The sequence below is a fragment of the Lissotriton vulgaris genome, chromosome 3_1 (assembly GCF_964263255.1).
Source record: "Lissotriton vulgaris chromosome 3_1, aLisVul1.2, whole genome shotgun sequence".
Lineage (NCBI taxonomy): Eukaryota > Metazoa > Chordata > Amphibia > Caudata > Salamandridae > Lissotriton > Lissotriton vulgaris.
In genome coordinates this window covers 144,189,410-144,217,354 of record NC_141689.1, presented here as the reverse complement: position 1 = coordinate 144,217,354, position 27,945 = coordinate 144,189,410, and the positions used below count along the sequence as shown (strand labels likewise).

Here is a 27,945-nt window from a genome sequence, read left to right as displayed (position 1 = left end):
ACTCTTGGATGCAATCCAATTGTCTTAAACTTAACAGCAGTAAGACCTAAGTTCTGAGAGAGGGCAAGATGGCCGATGCTGGATTGCGGTGAGCAGTCGCATTCATCCCCTCTCCAGCCTTAAGGATTCCAGACGAATGATATCAAGAATTCTGAATACCCTGAATGGCTCCTGAATGGACATTGAATGCTGGCTCTAAGCTGCTTGGCGTACTTGGTTCGAGACCTGCCATAAAATACGTTGAGAGGTGTTTCCTGGCTGTCATCTGGCTTAAGAAAGGTGCTAGGGGCCTGATGAGCGCCACAGTGGCCACTGACAGCCGTCAGAGATGAGAGCCAGGCCTCTCAGGACTCTTTAACCTCTGTGTCACCGGAGAGTAGGGGCAGTACCCCTGGTGCCTGGCACCCATTTTCCACTCTCCCTAGTGCCAGATCGGTGATGGCATCCTGATGCCAGTCCACCAGCCCAGGCTTTGTATCATGACGCTGGACAGGCGACTGGGGTGGGCTCTAACACACTCTGTCCACCTCCCTGGGTCTCTGTACCCTCCCACCTGATGCGGTACTCCCAAAACTCCAGAGTAGTCAGGGCACCTGTGGCAGGTGTCCTGCAAAATTCACCCACCAGTTGATGGATGCTATCCTGCAACTGGTACACCAGCCTAGGGTCTGTACCCTTAGGCTGGACAGGAGGCAGGGGTGAGGCTTCTCTCTCCCTGTCCCTCTCCTAGCGCTCTGCACTATCGCACCTGGAGTGGTACCCCCAGAAGCCGAACCATTCGGGACACTGTTAGCAGTCGCCCCTTCCTCCAGGTCAAGGGGACACCCTGAACCTGGCCATCCAACCCAGGGTTTGTATCCTTAGGCAGGATCTGCTCCTGGCAAGCCAAGACTTCTGAGGGAGTACACCAACCCCATCCAATGGAAACACACTCCTCATGAGTTGTGAAGAGTCTGCCTGGAGCCGGTCTTCAGCCTTCTGTCTACCTGACAGTGCACGGAAACTCCCCAGGCCAGAAGTGGCCTCACCAGGGTCAGACATAGGGGCTCTGAATTCTGAGCTGGCAACCCCTGACCCACTGGTACTTCCACTAAGTACTGTCCCCCCTCACCCCTTTCTCTGGACTCATGCACCCGCCCCACTGCCGTGGTGCTGCCAGACACCAGAACCAGTGGAACGCTTGGTACAGAAGCCCCCTAGCTCAACTGACACCCTTGGAACCCCCTCAGAGGATGGCCTCCTGATACAGACTTGGCCCCCCTCCTGGTGTTTATTCATAGAACCAACCGGGCTCTGGGACTGGGTTTTGGGCCCCTGAGGACTCAGCCCAACCCTACTCTCTCTACTCAGAGACAGGACATGGGACCCATCCCGTCACACTGTGATCTATCAGAGTCACTACCAACCTTCCCTACCTCATCTGGTTGGGAAATCCTGAGCCACCCCCTTCAGGATCATTCCCAAAAGCTTCCTCAGAAAGGTTTGCCTCCAGTGCAAACTCCCTGGGTTCAGAGAAATCCTACTCCACTGAGTGTTTGCATATCTCGGGAAAACAGGGACTTAAAATATGCTCTCCAACAATTTAGTTACTGAGTCACCCACCCCCTCACATGTGTTAGCCAAGCTACTCTTCACCTCATCCAGCCAGTGCCTCGGGAAAGTACTTCACATCACCCCCCTGAGACTGGTCCCTGAGACTGGTAACACGACTGTGACTGATTCTGTAATTCAACCCACACTCTTCTGGATGGTCTCCACACTCACATACCAGGACTCTGGGGGTAACCCTCTCCCTGCACCCTTCATCTAGAGTCGGCAGAATGTCCCTCTCACCACAAGGGATATGATCCTCTGTGTCAGTTCCCCAATCGCACCACTGGAGCTACCTCATAAACCTGAACCCCCTGGTGTATGTCAACCCCCTCCTTCAAGTCAGGTGCCACATCTGAGCTGGACTCTGTTCTCATGCCTTCCACCTCCAGCACAGCCAAGCTCACTTCAAGACGTAGACCCTTTTCCTTTTCTTCGGCTAAGGCCCTCTTGGCCTCAGCCCTCTGGAGTTCCCAGTTGAACTCTCTCAGCCTCCGCTCAACGGCTTAAAGCCACTCATTTTTGTCTGATTCTCCGTCACTGTCCGAGAAGTCCTCCTCCTCAGAATCATCTGGTAGTGTTGCTTCCCAGAGTATCATCCCATAAGAATACAGGTTTGCCTCAAGATCCCCCTTGTGGATTCTCTCTCTACAGGCAGCCCCCTCTCCTTTCAAAAAGACTTGTATCTCCTTCAATGTTTAAATATGCAGGTGACAGAGGTTGATCCTAAATTTGTCAAGACTTCACAGGTGCAACAACTAACTAGAGTTCCAGTATCACAAATACATCCAGGAGGACACCAAAATCAGAAAAAAACAATATGTGGTTACATAATGGTCTACTAGAAGTTTACACCAATTACAGTATGTTAGGCACAGATGCAAGTCCTAATCCTCACAGCTGACCATCAATGTTAGAAATTGGGTTCTGTAGGTGGCAATAGTTTGCACCTTTGTCCAAGTAGGGACCCTTGCTTCTAGTCAGCATAAGGGAATTATGCCCTTAGAAAACCCCTGCTTACCCCCTTGGTAGCTTGGCATGAGCTTATCTCATAGGCAGCGTGTAAAGCATTTGTGCACACATAGAGCAACACTTTGAAAACCCTACAAATGAGCACTTCACCAGTTTAAAGAAATAGGAAATTTTTATCTAAATCAAACAAGACCAAGATGACAAAAATGCTCCATTCATATGTCAAGATATCGTTATACATAGGTTATTCGGAAAAATGAAGTTTGTATCAACAAATAGCTCCACCTGGGGCTACTACGACGTTATGACAGACAAAAACCTCAAAGTACGGTGCTGACTGCGCCGTGCGAAGGCTGGGCGCGTAGTGCCAAGGACCACCAAGAATAGTACCTTGGCACACGACGCTAGGAGGTGAGGCGTCGTTGGCGCCCGGCAGTGTTGGTTCCTTATGACCACAGGCGAGGTGAGGCGTTGGTTCCTTTCAACCACAGGGGAGGTGAGGTGTCTTTTCCTTACTGTGATGCAGAGGACTTGAGGCGTTGGCTCCTTACTGATGTCGGGGAGGTGACGTTGAGGTGGCTGTGAGGCGGCAGTTCCTTACAATGGTGCAATGGATTCAGGAGGTCATCCGATCCGTTATCGGCTTCGCGATGATGTATCAACGGTGCCAGTGTGGTTGGGGAAGCGGTGTGAGTCGGGTTGGTGTGTCATGAGGGGAAACAGCGTTTACACTACTGTTACCACGCAGTACCTTTACCACGCAACTTTTACAACGCAAGTCGTAACAACGACTTGCGCCCGGGGGCGCTGTAGGATAGGGAATAGTTTAATTTACTATCCAAAACCTTCCCTACTATGCACGGGGACTGGAGATGGAATAGTAAATTAAACTATTCACTATCTAGTGCCCCCCAACGCAAGTCGTTGTAACGACTTGCGTTGTAAAACCTGTGTGGTAAAGGCATGCGTTGTAAAAGCATGCGTGGTAACGACATACATCTGTCATGAGCACCAAGAGCAGTGCCGTCAGCTCCGGTGCAGGCAGCGGATTCAGTGATGGCGTCAAAGTCGATACAGTGCGGCATCAGCAGGTGTCGACGCTGCAGTGCAAGTCGGTGTTGCTCACAGTTTCACTGCAGGTCGTGGCATCGCTCGCTGGAGTTGGTGTTGCTATTTCCCTCTGTGGCAGATGAAACCGAAGTTCCAGGTACAGTACGATAGAGAAAATGAAGTCTTTGTGTGCCCTGAGACTTCAGAACAGGAGGCAAGCTCTACACCAAGCCCTTGAAGATCTTCTATGCACAGCACAGTACATTCTTTGTACTCTCCTTGGCAGAAGCAGCCACTGCAAGTCAACCCAGCAAACCATCCACACAGCATTGGGGCATTACTCCTCCTTACAGCTTCTCCAGCTCTTCTCCTTGGCAGAGGTTCCTCTTGAGTCCAGAAGTGTTCTAAAGTTCTGGGCCCTGGGCCCCGATATTTATACCACATTTTCCTTTGTTCTCTTGTGGCAAAGGTCTCTCAGCTCAGTCCAAACCACTTCTGTCCTCTCTGCTCCAGCTTCTTGGCAGGAGGTGGAGACAACATTGTACACATTGAGACAGGGCCAATTCAGGTGCAAGGAAAACTTCTCCCACTACTCTAAATGCAACCCAGGCCTATTCAGCCCAGCTTTGAGTCACCCAGGAAAGGCAGGACACACTCACCAGTGGCTGTCTGCAGTGAATGCACACCCGCAGCACCTGTCACTCCAAAACCCAACAGTCAATACACAACTCAGCAGAGGCACATCGGATGACTAAGCAAAAAATTGGCCACTTTCCAAAAGTGGCATTTAAAACCCACAATTTAAAAAACATCTTCACTATAAGTTATTACATTTTGAGTTCAGGGAACCTAACCTCCATCTGTGTATCTTGTCCTCATTGGAAGCTATACTTTTAAGATGTTTCAAAGTATCTCCCTTGCAATCCAATGGGACAGATTGCCTTTCAATATTGTGTTAGACCTTACACCATTGGCGTGGGTCTCTCTTCCATCTTTTTGTTGTTGCCTTTTATGTTTTTGCTGGTTTTAGATGCTTTTGGGCATTGTGCCACTGCTATTCAGTGCCACAGTGCAAAATCTCCCTATGGTAAATTGATGTATGGATTAGTGACTCCATGATTGGCTTATTTGGTTTACTGTCAGACCCGAGTACAGTGCACTGCATGTGCCCAGGGCTTGTAAATCAAATGCTGCTGATGGGCTTGCAGCACTGATTGTGCCACCCACCAAGCAGCTTAAAAAGTGTGTCTCAGACCTGCCATTGCAGGGCTTGTGTACAGTCTGGTACTGTCATGTTGACTAGGCAAATGCACCCACTTGCCATTCCCCAAAACTTCCCTTTTATGCATATTCGTACCCCCTAAGGTTGGTCTAAGGGCAGGGCGCATTGTGAGTAAAAAGTAGGACATGCCCTGATGTGTGTGGTATGTTCTGATAATGAATTAGAGCCATTTTAGTTTTTCACTATTGCAAGGCCACCTGTTCTCCATGGACCAGAATGGGTAGTTTGATTATAACATCTTATAGTCCTAACTGACTCAGGGAACTAGGTAGAAATTCAAGTTTAGTATGCCTGAACTCAGAATGATAAAATACATCTTTTAGCGAAGTTGGTTTTAACATTCTTTGTTTGAAAATACCGCTTTTAGAAAGTAGGTATTCTCTTGCCTAACTATCCAAGCCTGCTTCTGCTAGTTTGCGTATTCCCTGTCTGGAATTTGAGTGACAGGGGCTGGGGGATTCCAGGACAAAGGGTGAGTCAGCACAGGGCTAAATAGAGAGATCTGCATGTAGACTAGTGGGAGGAGTTGCACAATGGACCTGAATAGGGCTGTGCCTTCCCTCCACAATGCTGGCTCCACCTCCTGTGGTGTGTCTGATGTCCCTGGCCTACACTGTGAAAGGAAAGAAGGAGTCTTGTCAACAAAGTGCTCCAGGACTGACTGGCATGGTTTGGACTAGCAAAGACCTCTCAACCTTCAGAGAACAAAGGTTTTTGGTATATAAAAGAGGGTACCCAGACCCCAGAATGTTAGATCACTTCTGGGAATCAAGACAAACCTTTGCTGAGGAGAAGGACCGGGAAGCTGAGGGAGGAGACTACCCCTGTGCTGTGTGTTTGGGAGTTGGCCTGCAGTGGTTGCGTTATTGCCAAAGAAAGGAGAAGAGGACTGAGTGTGCTTTTCATCAACTTAAAGAAGAATCTCTAACGGCTTGAACTTGAGCTTGCCTCCTGCCTGAAGACCCAGGGATCCAAGACTTCACCAACCAGCTCCCCCTTGAATTCCCTTGCTGGGAATTGAAGTGCCTGCTGTTGTTCTGGACCTTCTGAGAGACTGTGTGTCGCTGGGAGCTGGAAGTGCGACGCAACGAAGAGAAGTGCGTTGTCGCAGCAGCAGCTGTCGTCAATGTCAAAGCGCAGCGCATCACCGGAGAAGCGGGATGCAGGGCCTGTCACGGCTCCAAAGATCATCCAGTCGCCTTACAGCCATTGGGCGTACATGATTCACATCAACGTTGTCGCACCATGAGCAAGACGCCATTTTGTCGCATCGCACCGTGGAAGAGAATCGCATCGAGGTGCCATCTTGTTGCATCGCACCGGAGAGCAGTAAGAAACCGATGCATCACCTCCCCACATAATAAGGAGGTGAGCATCAACTCCCCTGCGCAGCAGTAAGGAACCGACGCATCCATTCCCCTGAGTGTAAGGAACCAATGCATCACCTTCCCTGCGACCCTTTTGTGTACTTTGCGTTACGCATCAAAGGTACATTGAGAGTAAAGTGTTGCATTTACAACTTGATAGAACTGAGCTATTTTATACTATTTTTGAGTCTAGGTTTGAGTACAGTTTTGTGGATTTTTGTCTTTTGGTCTTGTGTTAAGTTTATATAAAAATACCTATTTTTATAATACAACCTGTGTGGTGTCCATCAATAGTGTTGTCGCTGTATTACTGAATGTGTTCACAAATGCTTTATACACTGCCTCTGAGATAAGCCTGCCTGCTCATGCCAAGCTACCAAGGGGGTGAGCAGGTTTTTTTTGGGGAGTGTAGCCCCTTACCCTGACTAGACGCAAGGGTCCCTACATGGTCAAAGGTACCTACCTCTGCCAACTAGAGACCTCCAAATCTAACATAGTGAAAAGCAAAATTGGCAGTATTCCACTATCAAGACATCACACCCCAAGTACATGTCCTACCTTTCACATGCACTGCACTCTGCCCAGGGGTGTATCTTGGGCCTACCTTAGGGGTGAGTCACATGAAAGAAATGAGAAGTTGAGGGCCGGCAAGTGGGGCCACATGCCATGTTGACATAGCAGTTTAAACTGCACACAGACACTGCAGTGGCAGATCTGAGAATGCTTTGAATGGCTGCTGGTGTATGTGGCCCAATCAGTGCTTGAGGCCCACTATCAGTATTTGATTTACAGGCCGTAGGCACATACAGTGCACTGTACTAGGGTTTTAGCAGTAAATCAAATAAGCCAATCATGGAATCACTAATACATAATACCAATTTACATAGAGGACACATGCACTCTTTAGTACTGAATAGCAGTGATAAAGTGCCCAGAGTCCTAAAGCCAACAAAAACAGGTCAGGAAAAATAGGAGGAAGACGCAAAAACATTAACCTTGCAGAAAGGGCCATTTCCAACACTCAGACACTCTGAGAAGTAATATATATATATATATATATATATATATATATATATATATATATATATATATATATATATATATATATATATATATCCAAATCCAATGCTCACCTCTTTGACAAATGAGCGGGACACATGCTCCGGGTTAGACAAGGGGATTTAATCGACGTGGCAAGCACAATTGGTTTGTCCTACAAGTCTGTAAAACGCTGTAAAATGCAGGCAGACGCGTTTCTGGCCTCAGTGGGCCGTCTTCAGTGCCGGTCTCACAGACCGCCGTGCATCCCTGGATTTGGATCGGTCACCGCTTCCATGAAGTAGTTCCGTAGCTCCTCCTCCCGGCTGCAGGTGTGTGCTAATTGCTGATTCCTGTAGGTGAACTGCATGATGGTCGGTGTAGTCCCGCGTGGTGCCTAGTACAGTGACTGGTTACCAAGCACCTCTAGGATGCCCCCTTTGTTGGCGTTGAACAAATCTACCACCACACAGCACCTCGGTAAGTTGATTCCGTCGTACCCCTTGTCGTCCCCTTAGTCAGGCAGCACAATGCCGCCTCCTCTCTCCCCTTGCGATATTCCTCGCCAGCTGGCAAATTACACGCATGGGGGGGCGCCGCATTTAGCACTTGCCGTGCTATATCCAAAGTTTGTTTGCTGAAACAATGCGGAGCACCAGAACGAGAGGGCGTGCCCCCACCCGGTCTTCAGCAAAACCGGATAAATATCCAAATCCAATGCTCACCTCTTTGACAAATGAGCGGGACACATGCTCCGGGTTAGACAAGGGGATTTAATCGACGTGGCAAGCACAATTGGTTTGTCCTACAAGTCTGTAAAACGCTGTAAAATGCAGGCAGACGCGTTTCTGGCCTCAGTGGGCCGTCTTCAGTGCCGGTCTCACAGACCGCCGTGCATCCCTGGATTTGGATCGGTCACCGCTTCCATGAAGTAGTTCCGTAGCTCCTCCTCCCGGCTGCAGGTGTGTGCTAATTGCTGATTCCTGTAGGTGAACTGCATGATGGTCGGTGTAGTCCCGCGTGGTGCCTAGTACAGTGACTGGTTACCAAGCACCTCTAGGATGCCCCCTTTGTTGGCGTTGAACAAATCTACCACCACACAGCACCTCGGTAAGTTGATTCCGTCGTACCCCTTGTCGTCCCCTTAGTCAGGCAGCACAATGCCGCCTCCTCTCTCCCCTTGCGATATTCCTCGCCAGCTGGCAAATTACACGCATGGGGGGGCGCCGCATTTAGCACTTGCCGTGCTATATCCAAAGTTTGTTTGCTGAAACAATGCGGAGCACCAGAACGAGAGGGCGTGCCCCCACCCGGTCTTCAGCAAAACCGGATAAATATCCAAATCCAATGCTCACCTCTTTGACAAATGAGCGGGACACATGCTCCGGGTTAGACAAGGGGATTTAATCGACGTGGCAAGCACAATTGGTTTGTCCTACAAGTCTGTAAAACGCTGTAAAATGCAGGCAGACGCGTTTCTGGCCTCAGTGGGCCGTCTTCAGTGCCGGTCTCACAGACCGCCGTGCATCCCTGGATTTGGATCGGTCACCGCTTCCATGAAGTAGTTCCGTAGCTCCTCCTCCCGGCTGCAGGTGTGTGCTAATTGCTGATTCCTGTAGGTGAACTGCATGATGGTCGGTGTAGTCCCGCGTGGTGCCTAGTACAGTGACTGGTTACCAAGCACCTCTAGGATGCCCCCTTTGTTGGCGTTGAACAAATCTACCACCACACAGCACCTCGGTAAGTTGATTCCGTCGTACCCCTTGTCGTCCCCTTAGTCAGGCAGCACAATGCCGCCTCCTCTCTCCCCTTGCGATATTCCTCGCCAGCTGGCCTGGCGTGTTTCAGATATATTACCAAGTGGCAGTAAGGTTCCCATTTCAAGAAATGCCTTTTTATTATATACCTTTGGCCTCATTTTAAGAATCTCCAAAAAAGGTGCTAATTGTTACCAGTTTGTGCCTGGAAAGATTCTGGGTGATCTGTCAAGTGGGGGCTGAGATAAATGGTGAGACTCAAAACGCAAAATCCCAATGCATTTTCCATAGAATTATTTATGCAGGGCTATAACAAAAATCTGCTGGAAAGAATTACACACAATTCAGCAAGAAGCTAGATCTTGGTCTGCAGATAGTGCTTTTTGTGATTTAGTGCACATCCGTTCAGTAGTCCTAAAGAAATTAAGGTTCAACATTTTATGTAGCCAGATGATTGGGTTTGAGGGAATTTCTCAAGAATCCTGCAAACCAAATTTTAAAAGTAGAGCATTTTGATTGCCCCAGGGAGATTTTTTCCCTTGGGTTATATCACTCCTCAGAAGTCAGGCTCCCACAGGAGCAAATACTCTGATTGGAAGGCAGCAACATGAGAAAAATGTTGCTGGCAGCCATTACACGACTTAGGGCCTGATTTAGATCTTGGTCAATGGGTTATTCTGTCACAACAGTGATGGATATCTCATTTGCCGAAACATAAATGTGGCAATTATTGGACTTTTGAAGCCCTCAACAGAATGGTGAGCCCATGAGTCAAGAGCACTGAGTACCAAGAGCTGTGGAGGTTCCCTGTGCTCCACAACACATGGAGGCTGCCTGTAACCTTGAGTTAGGGATTCACCCAGGTTCAACCTCCACCTTACTGCTGAAATCCCAGAACTGGCGTCCACAAACCTAACATCTATCTAGACCAACTCCTGTGCTTATCAAGTTCCTGAAAGACTTCATGCATTACATTCTTTGAAATGACCATGTTTGTCAAATATGAGCTTAGACCAATGCCAACCCTGTGGAACGGCACAATTCAGGCCAAGAGTTTGGGTCTCTGTCAGATATGCTAGTCTTAGGGGCAATGCAACCCTATATCAATACCAGGCCGGCTTTAGGGCAAAGACGGGGACAATCGATCTGCCATTCTCCTCCTACTCCTCTATTGGAAAGTGGTAGTGATTGAAAAGTGCAGCCTTTACTTAGCCTTTATCGATTTAAAGACTCCTTCGATTTAGTCCCCAGGTAGAAACTTTGGCATGTACTTTAAGACACTGGTATCACGCTATCTATTCTTAGCCTGGTAGTTCGGCTGCATGAAGGGAACTACACACAGATCAGATGGGGGTCACAGGGACAACTCACCAAGAGTATTCCAGTCAGCAGGGGAGTTCGCAAGGCTGTGTTTTGGCACCCACCCTATTCTCGCTGTATATGAATGGAGGGGTCCGTTTTTTGCAAGAAGAACCTGACGACGCACCAACCCTGGTGGAGGGGTGGAATTTGGTACCAAATCTGCTGTTCGCAGACAACACCCTGCTGGTGTCAAAGATCCCGTCAGGGTTGCAACTTCTACTCAATAGATTTAATCTCTTCTGTGACATTAGAGGTTTGATTATTAACACTACAAAAACCATATTCATGGTTTTTAACCCTCACAAGTCTTATAAAGGAAATCCAATGCTAGGAGGGACCCCTCTGGAAAGAGTCAGTACTTTTGATTACTTAGGTGTTCGCCTTTCAGACAAAATGTCATGGAAGCCTCATCTAACTAAAATGCTACTGGGCCAAATGCCATTCACGGGGGCCCTAGGAAAGGAACATCACTCTTCACATAGCAGACCTTTAGCTCCTGCCCTCCAGGTCTACGATTCAAAAGCAGTCAGCACAGCTCTGTATGGAGAAGAGCTGTGGAGATTCAATAAGATACACGGGCTCAGCAGATCAGAGAATAAATTCCTAAGGACCTTCTGATGCTGCCCCAAAGTACCCCACTTTCTTCCCTAATGCTTGATATGGGCAGGCACTCCATTAGCGATACAGCGAGGTTTTGCCTGCTGCTTTTTTTGGCTCACATCAGGCGGACATCGGAGCTCCTACCCTACACGGAAGCCCTATCGGAGGTCATCCACTTTGATACGTGCAACAAGGTAGGCTGAATCAGAAACGCCAGGAAACTTATATCTGTATTAGGGCGTCATGCCCTATGGGAAAAACAAGATCCACCCGGGAAAGAGGTATTCAAACAACATTATTGCGTATGGATTCAACAACAAGATTTTAATAAACCAATCCGGGAAATCTCACTACAGAATTTCATCTCCATGACAGACCTGGTTCCTGGAGCCCTACCTAAACATAATCCAGGTCCCTCAGTACAGGATGATATATATTAATTTTAGGTTTGGTACCCTCCCTGTTTGTGAGGTAACAGCAAAGTGGCATTCACACAACCCAACCACAAGCAACTGCCCGAGTTGCAAGGCACCAGTGTAGTCAGTTGCTCACACTATGTGTGCCTGTTCAGCTTAAGTCTAGAATAGGTCTAAATGACTGAAAATCGATCTGCCACCAATTGGGCACACAGAATCATCGGAAAGACTTGGGCATTTTAAAATCAGATCCCAGACCACTTTTTGAGTGTGAAGTGGTCAAGTTTTTAAGTCATGTGTGGTGTATCAGTAGGAGGAAGACCCTAACTAGAGAACCACAGTAACTAGCAGGATGATCTCTATTCCTAGTTGTCTAAGGGTTCCCCCATGAAACTCGTGATTCCTTCAGCTGCTATGCACATGCACTTTATTGTATATAATCACTTCGTAATTCTGTCTTGAGAGGGTCGAAAAGTTAACCAATATGACTGCTGGGCATGCAGATCAATCTAGGAGCTCTAAGTGTTGCAATACTGCGGTGGTCTCTCTTCCCCTTTCATTCCGTTTAAGTACTTCTTAACCTTGTAATGATGCGCCAATTGTTTTTAATACTGACTTTTCAAATCTTCTATTTTTTTAAATTGTTGTAGTTGCAAACCCAATGAAGTTTTATTTCTGTTGTAAGAATGTGCATGTTCGACAACTTGTACTTGATTGGCTTATGTTGAATGGGCATGGCACCCCTACACTGCCTTACAATCCCAATTGCCTTCCACCAGAGGTGTCATACGCAATAGTATAGTGTGTTTTAAGTTACTATTGTTTGCCGTTAATACGACATCCCGGCATAGGAAGCAAAATACTGAACCTATACTGTTGTGGAAGTAAACATCTGTATGCTTATTGTAATAGGTATTGCATGAATTGTCCATTTTTATATTTGTACTAGTATTATAACTCCTGCTCCTTTTATAAATTTTATGACAAGAGTTGTCGAAATAAAGCTAATGCATACATACATTTATACACATATATATAGACATATATGTGTGTGTATATATATGTATATATATATATATTTAAACTTGTTAATCCAACATGATCTGCAAAACGTCATTGGTTCTTTTTTAGGTCGTCTGACTGGATTGTGCTCTACCTGCTTCCAGCTGGTGCTTTTCTGCTCATTTTGTTGATCCTGGCTGCAGTGTTTCTGATCAGATCACAGAGGAACAAGAAAAAAGGTAAATCTTGAAGCTTTTGCTGTCAGTCAAGAAAAGGCATAAGGTCACCCATGTGACTGAAGTGGTAACTAGGAAGGTTGAGGCACCAGGTACTGGCTTTGGACCAACACAAGCATTTTAGCTTTTAGTGCTCTTTTGTGGTACTCTAACTGTGGTTAAAAAAAGTGTAAAATATCATTAATCATTTGAAAAGTGCTCTGACGTCATAGGAATTTAAACTTCTAGCCAATTGTTTTGTCTTTTGAGGTTTGGCCTGCTGAGTACTGTGCTTGTGAAATGTATTGTTTTTAGTATAAGTCTTAAAAGGGGCTTCCATCGGCCCGCTTGCTTCCCAGGCTTTTTTTGGTTCAAGCGCTTGGTTTTCCTCCATCGGTACAAAAGGGGGTGGTGATGGACGGAGCATCTGAACCAATTAAACACTCACACCCAGTCAACAGATCTGGGTTTAATCCATCACCGTTCTTTAGCCCACTCTGCCACCCCAGTTCAGACATGGCCATATGCAAATCTGTCTGACCCTGTGCCTCATGGGAACAGTCCAGCCCGAACTGCCAAGCCAAGATTAGAAAGATGACATCAAATGCCTGAGTATATCAACTTATTATAAGAAAAAAGGCCAGCAAGGGATTTTGTTCAAAAGCTATTTGTCAGCGTTATTAGGACCTGTTGTAAAAATCAGGGTTCCTAGATTTAAGCTTTGAGTATATCAACAGCTTTCTCTCTGCGAAACAAGCTAGAGCAGCTATGAACATAACGTAACACACCTTCCCATCGGTAAAAAGAATATTAAAATGTGTAATTCTCTTAATTGACTGGCCCCATTGGCTTTTATTTTCATTGTCATTTAAACACCAATTTTCCAGATTAATGTTCCTTTTTTAGGTCTAGGCTAGAAACGTGCAAAGCGCGTTCTCGCCAGAGAACTATAGCTGCCGTCTCAGCCGGCTAACGAGTGGAATGTGGCTTCAAGACCTGGCCACGCGCGCAGCATTCTCTATGGCAGCGTCGGATTTCGACCCGCGCCTTCGGATTGGGTCGCTCGCGTGAGCTTGTAATGTAGACAGCTCACATGCGTGACCCAATCCCAAGGCGCGCGTCGGAATCCGACTCGGTCATGCTTCTGGAATGCAGTAGGAGTCTGCAGAGGGGCGCGCGGCGCTCATAAACAGGCAGTGCTCACACTCCGTTGTATTTTTCGCCACGCTTATTCCTTCCGCTCTCACCCCAGCCGCCATGTATTTTTAATTAGCGGATTCACGTTGGCTTCTCGTCACTCTGGGATAAGGTGGTATGGGCGCTTTCTCGTTTTCTCAGACTGTGCCATCCATCACTGCGTTTGTTCCGGCATTAACTGTTTGGTAGGGGAGCAAGTGGCGCAGGCGCACATATGGTGCGTCGCAGGTTATTGGAACGGCTGCATCTCTCTGTACTAGTCGCTGATTCTGGCTCCACAATCGGATTTTCCCAGCCAAGCCGCGATAGGGGGTCATTCCGGCAAACCTGCCGGTGGTTGCCCCTGACTTGGGCAGCACAGCCCCTGTGGCGGTCCCTCCTTGGTCACCTAACTATCCCGCCTGCCACTCCCTTTATTCCTTGAGGGTGATGAGTCCATCAGCCTGTACGGGCTGCATGACCAAGGCACATTGTCTTTTGCACAATTCAAAATTCTCAATGAGCGTGCTTACCCGGAGTAGCAGTAGCCGTCTGTCCTTGGACACTGGCTAAAAATGTACAGGGAGGTGATAAGTAGTACCCGGCGCTCCCGCTCTACCCACGTGGCACTTTGCCGTGGCAAGCCACGGGGATTTCCATGTGGAGCTGTTCACACAGCCCCGGCAGGCAAGGAGTCATCAATGCCCCCTGAGGGTAGGAGGCACCCTGCTTCTGAGAGGTGACTCACATCGTGCGGGCAGTACTCGAGACTGGGTTGGGGGCGGCCATCCATACTGTTCAGCAGCCCCCGCGGGCTGAGTTGTCAGAGAGCTGTGTGCTCTGATGGCTTCACCGTTCCTTGGGGCAGAAGCGGGCAGTGTGGACCCCAAAGCACCCACTCTACCCCTTTCCCCTCCAAGGTCCACTGCCCCTGTACCCACCAGCATCACCGCACGCACCTTGGGTTTAATCTTAAAGCTGCCCTGCTCTGTAAGGTGTATGGGGGTGATAGGGAGGGCGACCAGCTCCCTGTCCCAGCTCTCCTGCCCTAGAGAAGGAGCTTCTAAGCACTCTTTTGCAAGCTCCTCTCTGTCCGGACCAGAGGATCTCTTTGGCAGCAGGCCACGAGACCAGATCCACGTGGTCACCCTGTGTCTCTGAGCGCCTCTGAAGTCGGACGCACCTTAGGAAAACAAACCCGGGAAGTGACATAAATCCGCATTTTATCTATTTATTGATGTTTATTGTGCAAAAGAAATGCGCATATTCTCCTTACAAAGGAGGCACTTCTGCCTTGAAATGACAAGTTTCAACTTTGAAAACACACCTTTCATCCTTGAACTGCAAGCACCGCCCCAAAACACACCTTTCATCCTTGAACTGCAAGCACCGCCCCAAAATACACCTTTCATCCTTGAACTGCAAGCACCGCCCCAAAACACACTTTTCATCCTTGCACTGCAAGCATCACCCAAAATACACCTTTCATCCTTGCACTGCAAGCATCACACAAAACACACCTTTCATCCTTGCACTGCAAGCATCACTCAAAACACACCTTTCATCCTTGCACTGCAAGCATCGCACAAAAACACACCTTTCGTCCTTGCGCAAGCAAGCCACGCACAAAAACACACCTTTCTACTGTAGAAATGCCAGTTTCTCTTGAAAATGCGCCTTTTCCATTGGGGAATGCACACGCATTGTTTCAAAATACAATTCACGGCTTTAAAAATGCGCATTTTGCCTTCAAAGAAGCACATTTTTACGTTCAAATAACGCACTGGAAGCTTTATATTTTAAATCAAAAGGTTTTTTTTATATTTAAAGGGTAGTCCATGATCTGTTTTAACATTACAATTAGGAATTTTACTTTTTGAGTTTGGAGTTTGTTTCAGTGTTATACTATTTATACTGTTATTGTGTTTCTTTCTGGGGGGGGGAGCTTTTTAAAAAGCTGTTTCCGTCCGGTGTCCCAGCACAGTAATTACTCGCCATGCTCTGGGGTGCGCCTCGAAGTGTCCCTCACTATTCAGTGCATGAGCATGTGTCTTTTTTATTGTGCCGTTTCCTCTCTTATGTTATTTTTATAAACATTGGCTTTCTTATTTTAAGGCTTTTCCCCGCGGCTTTACAGAGAGCTTCTAAGTGAATTTACGATCTAGGGAGCTAGAGGCGAAATTCCATTTTTTTTCCGTATCCAGGAGACACGTAAACTGTGTCTGAATGCAATTACTCCTTTGTTATAAAGACGCATTTTAAGAAATGTGTGTCTCGACAAACATTTTAAAATAAGAATTATTAGAAAAATGTGGTGCCTTAGAGGCTGTGAATGGAAAAGGGTTGTAAGTGTAAGATGAAAAGAGCTGGTTGCGAAACGTAGAGGGGGGAGTCGTGCTAACATGTCATCGCCGCGTGGACACCCCGAACAATGGGACAGTCTCACCCCACACTCCATCCCTCGCCCCACACTGCATCCCTCCTTCCACACTCCATCCCTTGCCCCACACTCCATCCATCGCCCACACTCCATCCATCGCACACCCTCTATCTCTCTCTCGCCCTCCCTCTATCTCTCTCTCTCGCCCTCCCTCTATCTCTCTCTCGCCCTCCCTCCATCTCTCTCTCGCCCTCCCTCTATCTCTCTCTCGGTCTCCCTCTATCTATCTATCGCCCTCACTATCTATCCTATCAGTACAGCATCACTCGGCACCACCACAGCATCACTGAGGGGCACCACAACATCACTATACGCTACCAAAATGCTTATAAGTACAACAGTAACTTACAATATTATTATAATATAATAATATTGCCAACATTGCTTAATATTTTGCAACAGCTCTCATCTTGCAAATCATCTTTATACACCAATACAGACTTTGCTAAAAATTTCATGCAACACATTGTCATATACAATGCCAATAACTCAAACTTTAATGCTGCGAGACCTATTGCATTGCAAATGCTTGTTAAATTAAGTAGGTGTGTCGGTCCAGTTGTTTCCTTTGAACCGTACCAAGACTAAAACTCCCAAAAGCATTAATTGATGAATAAAAGTACAGGGCGAGAATTTCGTGCCACAGTTAGATCAAATTATTTAATCTCCATATGCATTCCACAGAAACCACTTCTATCTAACACGTACACCCCACCCACCCCTCATAAGTTGAAAACTGAAGCTGGTAGTCAGTCAAGCATAAATGTAGATATTGTAGTGACAATATGTTTTTCATATCAAACACTTAATTAAGCGCTGCCACATCACTCATATGGCGAATATGCAGCACATAAAAGATGTCACACCCAAGCAGTACACAACCAGAAGATTTGGCGACCTACCAGGTGAATAAATACATATTTCTTCAGGTTGAGCCTGGGCAGCGCTCGCACTGCTCTGCGAGACATGCTGTATTGGAGTATGTACTTGAAGTCCACACCCACTCGCTGCCCATATTTGTCATTGGCTTGTGTCATTGTCCTTCATAAATGCTGGCTTCTGATTCGTTATTACGTATGTTAGTCCCTGCTTAGTGCTGCCTTGTCTTCATTTGTAACCTCCCATGCGGACTCACCCTTTTACTTCGGTTGTTACACGGTACATGTTTATTAGTCTGTAAGCGTTATTTTCCTTAATGAGTTTCTTTTACTGCAAGAAGGTGGGAAGTTCTCTCATGCGCAGTTGTGACCACCGGCGTGTTCAACTCGTAGCAAACAGGGAGCTCTTCAGGGGCCGTAGGAGACAGAAAGGGGCAACTCAAGGATGCCTTTAGTAAGGTCAAAGGTGCTTGATGTAAATTCCGCTAGATCTGGCGTGTTTATTTTATGAACTAACATCTATTTTAAACATGCTTTAGGTTTGCTCCTCCACTCACCTGCTAAAAACCATGACTTCAACAAAGGGCTCTTAGCCTCTTTTCTCAATTTGTCCCTTTGTGAAATGGATTCAAAAAAGAAAGAAACTCTTTAGCTGCAAATGTCTCTTTGGACAGACTCTACCGCAACCACGAAACTGACCAGGAGGTATTGGAGCGTTTTAATGAGCAGTTCCCAAGTGGCTGTGCTTTGCTCCTCGGCTCAGATTACATGTAAAGCGTATGCTTTCACCCCATCTTAACATTGCTCTCGCTCATTAGCTTTTCTCCCCATGCCCACCACATTGCTCTGTCTATTGTTAGTTCCCAATGCCCTCCGTACCCCTTACCACACCACGCCATCATTTTTGCTTTTCGACACCTGCACCCTCAGTTCTCATTCCCCACACCCTCCCGTCTGTGTTCCTTCTGCTACCTTCTGTTTTCAACACCCCCTCCCCCCCCCCACACACATTTTTAACCCCTTCTATGCTGATGACAGCCCCCGTCTGTCATGCACCGCGGTGGCCGTGTGCTGATGACGGCTGGGGGCCGTCATGAACCTGCCCACTCATTAAAAGCACCACACATGCGCAGAATCATTGCCCCGCCCAAGGGGTTAAACAAGCATGTGCAGAGTGAGAGTTTAAGCTATTGGCATTGTAAATGACAATGCCTTTTCTTTATGTTTTAAAAAAAAAACATAGAAAAAGCCAAAAGCTCCAACTCGCGTAAATGCAAGACCTATTGCATTGCAGATGCTTGTTTTCTTGTTTTGGACTTGATTTGCAGCAACTGCAACACGTCTCCATTTGCTGGTCAATGCTGACGGCACGGGCGGTTTTAGGAGTGTTTTCTCACATGCACATGTAGCAGCTTGGAGCTCTCATATACCTATTCAAGTTATCTACAAATGCACAGACTGCAGTCTTGGAGCTGCCTGGTGCAGCATTCGTCAAAAGATTTACCCCCAGATGCATCAAGAATCCATTTTTCTATTCCTTAATAGCGAAAAATAACGATTCGCTATTAAGGAATAGCAAAATGCAATGCATGAAGAAATCACTAAAAAAAGGATGTATGTCATTACAACGCGATGTTTTACATCGCAGTACTTTACGACGCATGTTTTACAACGCAAGTCGTTACCACGACTTGCGTTGTTGGGGGCTGGATAGTGAATAGTTTAATTTACTATTCCAACTCCAGTCCCCGTGGATAGTAGGGAAGGAGTTGGATAGTAAATTAAACTATTTACTATCCTGGAGCGCACCCCAGCGCAATTCGTTGTTACAACTTGCGTTGTAAAAGTTGCATCGTAAGGGAACTGCGGTGTAACATCCGCGTTGCAAAGGATGTTCCCCCAAAAAAAATAATGATTTCTTAAAATTCCTTAATTGCAACTCGCAATTAAGGAATACCTCCCCATTCATTCCTATGGGCCTAAGGGCCCATAGGAATGAATAGGAAGACATTCTCAATTTGCAAATCGCAATTAGCGAATTGCAAATTGAGAATGCAATTTCAAGGGTACAGGGGTGTCCAAAGGACACCCTGTTGCACCCCTGAAATTGATCTGTGCACATATGTTGCGCACACACATGCCCTTTGGGAATGTGTGTGCTCAACATGAAACTTATAAAAATGCACTTTAGTGCATTTTTCAAAGTTTTTGCAATTTACCATGAAGTTCAACTTTGCTATTTTTTAAACTTTAATGCATTGCATTTAAGGAATCTCAATTTGAGATTCCTTAAATGCAAGTAATCGCAATTTTGCGATTTCTTAATTTGTGATTTTTGCATTTGGGATGATGCATCCCAAATGCAAAAATACCGGTCGCAAAGGGGCAGATTCTGAGAGTCTGCCCCTTTGCGAGCGGATTTTACCTTGGTGCATCTATGCCTTACTCTTTGTCAGGGGGAACGGTGGAGAGCTGGAGCTTTCAGGCTTGTCAATGATCTCAGGCCCCCGGGCCCTAACAGATGAGTTAAGTAATGTATCATTAATATTTTGTTTATCATAAAGCATGCCAACTAGGACACACCTATGATGAGTCCAAAACAATTCAAAATGTGCCTCTGATTGTTCCATGTTTTTGAGAATCGTTAGTCTTTGATAAGGACTCATGTTCAAAGTCACGATGATCTCCAAGTATTACGTTTTACGGAAATTTTGCTTGGATTCTGTAGCAAAAAAATAGTTTTCAAGTGTAAACTTAAATGTACACTAGTATGGGTTTTAGTCAAAATGCGTGGCATCACCTTGTTTTTGTTTTTTTTTAAAACTTTATTTTTGGTGCAGACAATGATAGCATATAACAGTTGCGTCAACAGCCACAGGAAATCAACAACATTATGTCATAGAACATTTTTCTGTATACACGGCCCATCAGCCCACAACCCGAGGCCCGGGCGGGGGTAGCTGGTAGCATAGAAGCCAGGTCCTGAACCTAGCCCTGTGACTGCACGGCAGGATATTCTGATCTGCTCTTCTTTCGAGTTTCTTTAATACAGGTTACCCCCCAACTCCCCAAAGGAACCCCTCCCCCCAAAACTTCGGCATTCATGACTAAAACATGTGTACACAGGTCGTTCACCTCATTATGGCACTCCTATTGGCAGGCATAGCAGTGGTCGTTACGTACATTAGGAATGACGCCTTGAGATACAAAACACAATACTTCCCAGTTGTAACCTACATGTGCGTGTGCGGTCAGACACTCCCCCAACTCACCGGTCTCCCCCACCCTCTCCACCGCCCTCACCGTCCTCATCCTCAGACTCTGTATCCCCAGGGGTGAACAACTCCGCACTCGTACCATCCGAATCTTCGGCTGCCTCACCCAGCACTCGCATCATTCTCCACGCAAGCAGGTCGTCCTGCAGTTTTACATCTCTACGCACAGTCTGCATAAAGGTTTCCTCCGCCAGGGACCATTCCCCCACATCCCTAAGCCAATGTGACATCTCCGGGGCCCTCTGTCCCATCCACGTGATGGCCACCCTCCTCCTCGCCAGTACTAGAAGTAGCTGTAACATCTTGTAGGGCAGAGTACACTTCCTGGGCTTGGGGACTAAGGCTAACAAGCAGTGAAGGGGGGTCAGTTCCATCCGGAGTGCAGTAACTCTGCAAATGTGCGCCACCACCGACTGCCAGAAGGCGTAAACCAGTGGGCAGTCCCATGCTAGATGAAGAAAGGAGGCCCCCGGCGCGCCACATCTAGGGCAGTTATCGCGCTTGTCCGGGGCAATACGCTTCAAAGCAACCGGAGTCACATACGTTCGGTGTAAGAAGTTAAAGTGTGTCAATTTGAACAGTGCGTTGCACGACACCTTCCGGGTGAGTGTACCAATGCGTTTGCGCTGTGTTGGGTCTATGGCAACCCCCAGGTCAGCCTCCCAGGCCGCCCATGTCGGAGGAACCGGTGGCGTGGAGTCCCGCCGCATGGCTGAGTACAATAGTGTTACCAGCCTCCTGCCCCTACCACAGGATAGGATAATATTGAGGGTATGGGACACAGGGGGCGCATCAGGGAATTGCGGCCAAGTGTCTCGTGCCATTGCATGGAGGCCCCTGTAGTGTAGGAACTGTCCCTCCCCGAGTCCGAACGTCTCTGTCGCCCGTTCGAAAGATAGGAACGTATCGTCTGGGTAGAGATCTGCCAACAGCTCGCACCCACCCGCTCTCCAGTCATGGAAAGGCATGTGTACCTCCATGTCTGCCACCGGGGCCATGATCCATATCGGCAGCTCTCTGTGAAAGGGGGCCCTCCGTAGGATTTTTTCCACAACACGCTGCCAAATGGCTGCGGTGTGTCGCACTATATATGGCAGCGTCGCATCCGCGCCCCTGCCGCGCATCAGGGCCATCTGTACCGCTCTTTCATCTGCACTACCCGCAAGGAGCCGAAGTTCCCAGGTGTCCGCATCCGCGAACCACCTGGCAGCTGGCAACAGCTGAGCTGCATAGTAGTAGAGGTCGAATCTCGGTGCCTCCAACCCCCCCTCCTCCCAGCTGCGGACCACCGTGTGCAAGGCAACTCTACTACGCCTGCCCGCCCAGAGTAAAGACGTAAGGAGAGTATTAAGAGTGCGGAACATCCGCGGGGGAAGTGGGCACAGCGAGTTCTGTAACACATACAGTACCCGGGGCAGCATCACCATTTTCGCCACTGCCAGACGTCCCATCAGGGAGAGAGGCAACGTGTTCCAGAATGCCACTGATTGTTGTAGGGAGTGCACTACCCTGTCCGCATTGCGGGCCAGCAATTGTTCATCCGACGACGCCACCTGTATCCCCAGATAGCGGAAGGCCTCCAGTTCCCACCGCAGACCCAGGTGTCGCAAGTCCCCGCGCGCGTCCACATTGCAACCCGCTAGGGGGAAGATCAGGGACTTCCCTGCATTGATACGCAGGCCCGAAGCTGCGCCAAAACGGTCCAGCAGCTGTAGCAAAGCTGGTAACGCGTCCTGCGGAGACGTTAAATAAAACAGAGCGTCGTCCGCATACAAGGACACCGTGTGGATGTTATTCCCCACTTTGATCCCCCATTGGTCCATTGTGGTGCGGACCTCCACCGCCAATGGCTCAATCGCCAGGGCGAACAGGAGCGGCGAGAGGGGGCATCCCTGACGGGTGCCTCTCTCCAACGCCCAGTCCCCCGAGCGTGCGGCCCCAAGTCTGACTCTGGCCCGAGGCGCCCGATACAGTATCTGGATCCATTTGCGAAACACGGGCCCCAATCCCACCTGCTGAAGGACCTCTGATAGGTATCCCCAGCTAACCGTATCAAATGCCTTGGCCAAGTCTATCGAAACCAGGACCTGGGGATCTTCTCTGCCGCGCACCTCATGCATAATATGGGTTAATCATCGCAGATTCATCGAGGTGTTGCGTCCGGGGATAAACCCACACTGGTCCTGGTGGACCAACTGGGCCATGTGCGGTGCCAACCGAGTGGCTAAGAGTTTGGTTAGGATCTTGACATCCGTATTAATCATTGTGATAGGGCGGTATGCCGCGGGGTCACAACCATCACCGCCCGGCTTTAGGATCATGCAGATCTCGCCCTGGTACATCGTGGGCGGGAGAGCTCCATCCTCCAGCGCTGTAAGAAAGACCTGGAGGAGGAGGGGGCCGAGGACGTCTCCGAATGCGTGGTAGAACTCGGAAGGAAACCCGTCTCCTCCTGGGGATTTCGCCGTCGGTAGGCTGGCCATAGCCACCCGCACTTCGTGGAGGGTCAAAGCCCCATCTAATTCTTCCGCTGCTTCGCTCGGGAGGGCCGGTAGGGCCACTCCACGGAGGTAAGACTGATAGGATGCTTCCGTGACCAGCGGATCTGCCGTATACACCTGCTGCAGGTGGGATTTGAGACCCGCAATATACCGGACTCCGAATGCACCATGTTCCCGTCAGGGCCCCTCAGGGCCAGTATCCGAACCTGTGCCGATTCTTTCCTCAATATCCAGGCCAATAATCGGCCGGATTTGTCCCCTTCCCTGTGGAGTCGCTGTCTGAATTGACCCAGCGTGTATCTGTCGAGGCGCGTAAGGATATCGTGGACTTGCTCCTGGGCTTCCCGCTCCAGGGCCAGTTCCGGTTCCCCTGGATCTGGTGAGCCCTGGCGAGTCCGCAGGGTGTCTTCAGCCTCCCTCAGTTCGCGGGTCAGCTGTCGGCGGACCCCATAAGTAAGAGCCATGCATTCCCCTCGCACCACCGCCTTCAGTGCGTCCCACTTCGTTAACAGAGGCACGTCGTCCCCCTCCCAGTTGAGGTCTACGTAGTTAGTGAGTGTAGTCTGCACATGATCTCTACCCAATGGGTCCTGCAGTAAGTCCGCAGGCATCCGCCATGTACGGGGGCGGCAGGGCTGGTCGATGTCCTGCGTAGCGCACAACACCGGGGAGTGATCAGACAGGAAGCGGGCCAGATGGGTGACCTTTAGGGAATACGACGCGTCTATATTCGCGGCGAGGACCCTATCTAGTCTGCTATGGGTGTCGTGTGTAGGAGTGTAGCAGGTGTACAGTTTCTGCGACGGGTGACTCTGACGCCACACATCTACCGCTCCCAAGTTCGCCATGACCTCGCGCAGTCTCGCCGTCATGCGAGGTTTCGTCCCCGCACGGGGAGGATGTCTGTCTAGGACCGGGTCCAAGACACAATTAAAGTCCCCGAACCACAGGAGAGGGCTGTCCACGTCCGACACTAAGACGTCTTGCATTTGTGGGTAGAAGGTCGCATCGTCTACGTTGGGTGCGTAAGTATTAAGGAGTGTAAGGTCCCTGCCATTCAACTTCACTCTCAGCAGCAGGTATCTGCCCTCGATGTCCGCCTCTGCATACTGTACTGCAAGGGGGACCCCGGGTGCCACCCAAATCAAGACCCCACGCACATATGTCGAAAAGGAAGAGTGAAAGACCTGACCCGCCATTTTTTAGCCAGCTTTTGCGCCCCCTCCTCATTCAGATGTGTTTCTTGTAAACACGCAATCGAGATGGCATGACTCCGGAGGAAGGACAGGACCCTATAACGTTTGGTACAAGTGCCCAACCCACGCACATTCCACGTTAAGAATTTGTATCCCATTTTTCCAGTAAGTGCCCCGCCGGGCCATGTAGTCTGCCGCCAAAATACCGCCTCCTAGGGGCCTGAACAGTGATACACATGATGCCTATACCAACATTTTTAAACAGTACCCCCCCATCCACCCCCCCCTCAACGTTGCAACATTTGCAGAACACTTCCCCCTCCCCCCACCCACGAGCAGGATAATGACAACAACCCAACCTGTCAACCCACCCTTCCCCCGCTGGTGCCAGGACGTGCACAGCCTCCCCACACACCCCTCACAACCCATCACACACCCACACAACAACAAACTGCATACACCCCCCCCCCCAGCTCCCCGCAAGACCCAATGCTCACATTATGTACGCCCGGCTCCGGCCCAGCCGTAGTCGACCATGCAGGACCAAGTCCGACAATAGCGCCCCCGCCTCCCAAAAAGCAATCAGTACCCACATTGCAAATCAACTGGCCTCCGTTTTCTCCCCATTATGTAAAGTCTGGTGGCTCCGGGTACAATGTCTCACCAGTGTCCACCTATACCCCTCTCCACCCCGAGAGCCGCCACAGCCATCCAATGACAAAGTACATAGGGCTTCTACATCACCTCAGGGTGGGCCATTCACATCCAGGGCCCCAGCTCCCCCAGTCTCCTGAATCACCAGGTCCGACGGCGCCATGTCCCTCACCGCAGCTGGTATCGTGTCCGGGACCAGGAGTTCCGCAGGTTCCAGCGGATTTTGAGACTCCGCCTCGGCCCCCTGCAGCAGGGGTTCCAGGAGCATTCCGCCATCAGGCCCCACCGTGATTCTAGGTTCCTCCGTGTGCTCCGACGTGGAGCGTCGTCTCCGTCCGCCTCGGGCCTCCGCTGCCGCTGGGGACGGCTCCCCCAAGTCTCCTTGGACCCACCACGGGCCCCCGGTGGAACCCCATCTCCCCTAACCTCCAGCCATTCCCAAACTTCCTCCGGCGATTCAAAGAAGTGCGCCTTACCCTGAGCCAGCACCTTGAGTTTGGCGGGATATAGCAACATATATTGTAACTGCATCGCCCGGAGCTTCTGCTTAACCCCCAGAAAGGATTTCCTCATCTCCTGAACCTGGTGGGTATAGTCTGGGTATATTGAAATCCGGCTATTTTCAATGGCCAGGTCCGGGTTCTCCCTTGCTGCTCGCAGGATGCAGTCTCGATCCCGATAATTCAATATCTTGGCAATCAGAGCTCGCGGCGGGGCCCCCGGTTGTGGCAGGGGAACCAGGGCTCGATGAGCTCTCTCGATAACAAACACTTCTGAGAGACCCTGTGGGCACAACTTCGCCCTAATCCATGCTTCCAGGAAGCGTTCAGGGTCTCCAGCCTCCAGCCTCTCCGGGACTCCCAGGACTCTAATGTTGCTGCGATGCGCCCTCCCTTCTGCGTCCTCAGCTCTCCGTTCCAGGGCACCAGTCGTAGCCGTAAGTTGTGTGACCGTCTTCCGGAGAGAGGCCACCTCCCCCTGTAGCTGCTCGATGTTAGCCTCCGCATCTGTGACTTTGTCCGCCACCTTACGAAGGTCCGTTCGCAGGAGATTGACGTCGATGGAGACTGTTTCAATTTGCCTCTCCAGCGCTGAGTGGGAGCCCTGGATAGCCTTTAGGAGTTCCGCACGGGAGGGCTCCCCGGAGTCCCTGGGCTCCTCATCCTGGCCCGATTGGCGTGTAATCCTCTGGGGCGGCAGCCTTTGCGTGGTGTACTGGGTGATCGTATTGGCCTGCGACGAGCGGGACGCCCTGTCTTTACGCATCCTCAGGATGATCCTAGTGCGGGGATGGCCCGCCTGTAGAGTAGCAACAAGTCCACCTCCGCCTCCACCCAGCCGGTGGCAAATTCCGCAGGGAGTCGCGCTCGAGCTCTCACCCTTGTGTAGTCAGCTGGGCGACCCCACTCTCCCAACACTCCCGTCACAGGCAGGTCGCAGGGACCGCGGGCACCGTCAGGAAGCTTCTTGCACCGGCAAGGGGGTTTCCGGCAACTACACCCCACCAGCGGGGCGGCGCAATCTCGTCGAGGGTCCCTGTGGCCTCCAGCGGGGGCGGCACCGGGTCCCTCCGTCCAGTCGAGCCCCACAGGAAGCAGGCCCCTCTATGCTCCGCACCCGGCCAGTGCGGGCGGCTTAGTTCTTATGCCCCGATCACCCAGCCAGTGGTCAGGTAGGGGGGGGCCCCTCAAGGCGCTCTGCTCCGGCGCTGCAATCAGGAGTCCAGCCTGCACCCCTCAACCGATATGACCTCCAGTGGCCCGGGGCCTCCTCCAAGAGTCAATGGGGGCCCGCGCCCCCTCCTCCCCGCACTTCAGGAGGCAGGAAGGCCCGGAGGAACCAGGACGGCCCCACGCAGACTGTCAGGGGCTTAATGTTGGTGCCTGCCCCGTCCGCGCCGCTCGCCTGTGCTCTCCTGGGCCCCCAGCCTGCTCCTACCCCACTGGCACACAGTTTCTGCCGGGACCCCGATCAGCAGGCTCCGCCGGTCACTCACCGCCTCCCCAGCCCGACGGCCGACCTCAAGATGGCGGCCCGGTGGGGGGCGGGGCACGCACTGGTCCTCGGCTCTCTCGTCGCTCCTCCGGTCCAGGAGAACCGACCGTCCCCCAGGTAGGCAGCGGCACAGCCGGGCAAGCGCACTTCAGGGCTCCCACACGGGTCCGGAGCCCCCTGACCTGTACTCGGGAGCCGCGGCCTGTTTCTCCGGGGCTGAGTCTCCTGCTGGGGCGTCCCTCGGTCCCGCGCCGCTCAACACGCCCTCACACACGGCGTCGTCCCCCGGGTCAAGGTCCAGACCCGGGACAAGCTCAGTGACCGCTCTGCAGGCCCTCCACAGTACATCAGGATATGGCCTCCCCCGGCCGACCAGGCCCCGACCGCGGCCTCGCGTAGGCTCGGCGGCCACACCGGATCACTGGAGTTGCTCCGCGGTCACACCGCCACTCTCGCCGGCTGAAAATCGGCAGGGGTGTTCCCCGCAGCTTCAGGGATTCCTCCGGACTGTCAGGGCTGTTCACCGGAGCCTGGCCAGGATCACATACAGGATTTTACGGGTCCGCAGGACGGGAGCTGGCAGAGCTCACGTCCTGTCGGCCATGCTGCTTGGCCACGCCACCCCGCATCACCTTGTTTTTAAGTGACTGTTCCAAGCGCACATGTATGCCTTTGCATGTACTTTCAGTGTGGATTACCATTTTAAGGTAGCACCTTTCTGGTCTCTGAGAGTAGTGCAGCATAGGGTGAACTGAGGAGGGTACTACCAACATTCACACGTTCATTACTTATCTATGAAGAGAATCAACTAAGTGGTGCCACAAAAAGGAAGCATTACATACTTTATTGGTGTTTGTTTAAGTTGGTACTCTTAGAGTCTGGGTCAACATCATAAGGGTGCGCTGGAACAGAGATGTGTGCCTTATTTCAAAGCATTTTACTGTCTACAGCACACACTCAGGGATAGTGCATGAGCTCCGGGTACCACGCTCACTCAGACACTCAGAAAGTGGAAGAGAAACTTCTCCCCTCTACGAGACCCAACTCTATGTCACTTTACTCTACGCCACTCCAAGCTCACCACTAATGTTTAGCCATGCCGAACAACAGCCACCTTGTCTACAACATGGCTAGAACGCATTCCCAAAACCAATAGCTCTTTATTGGTGAGACCTCTAG

The 27,945-nt window shown here is 50.0% G+C and overlaps 1 protein-coding gene across 3 annotated transcripts in view; it reads left to right on the top strand.

The window, feature by feature from the left end:
• The window catches only part of LOC147726109 (uncharacterized), a 263,025-nt gene that overhangs the window by 107,536 nt on the left and 127,544 nt on the right, over positions 1-27,945 (top strand). For all 3 annotated transcript variants that reach the window (XM_086960215.1, XM_086960214.1, XM_086960216.1), the window contains one exon: positions 12,566-12,675. In XM_086960215.1, the coding sequence (XP_086816341.1) occupies positions 12,566-12,675 (110 nt within the window). The remainder of the gene's footprint in view (positions 1-12,565; positions 12,676-27,945) is intronic.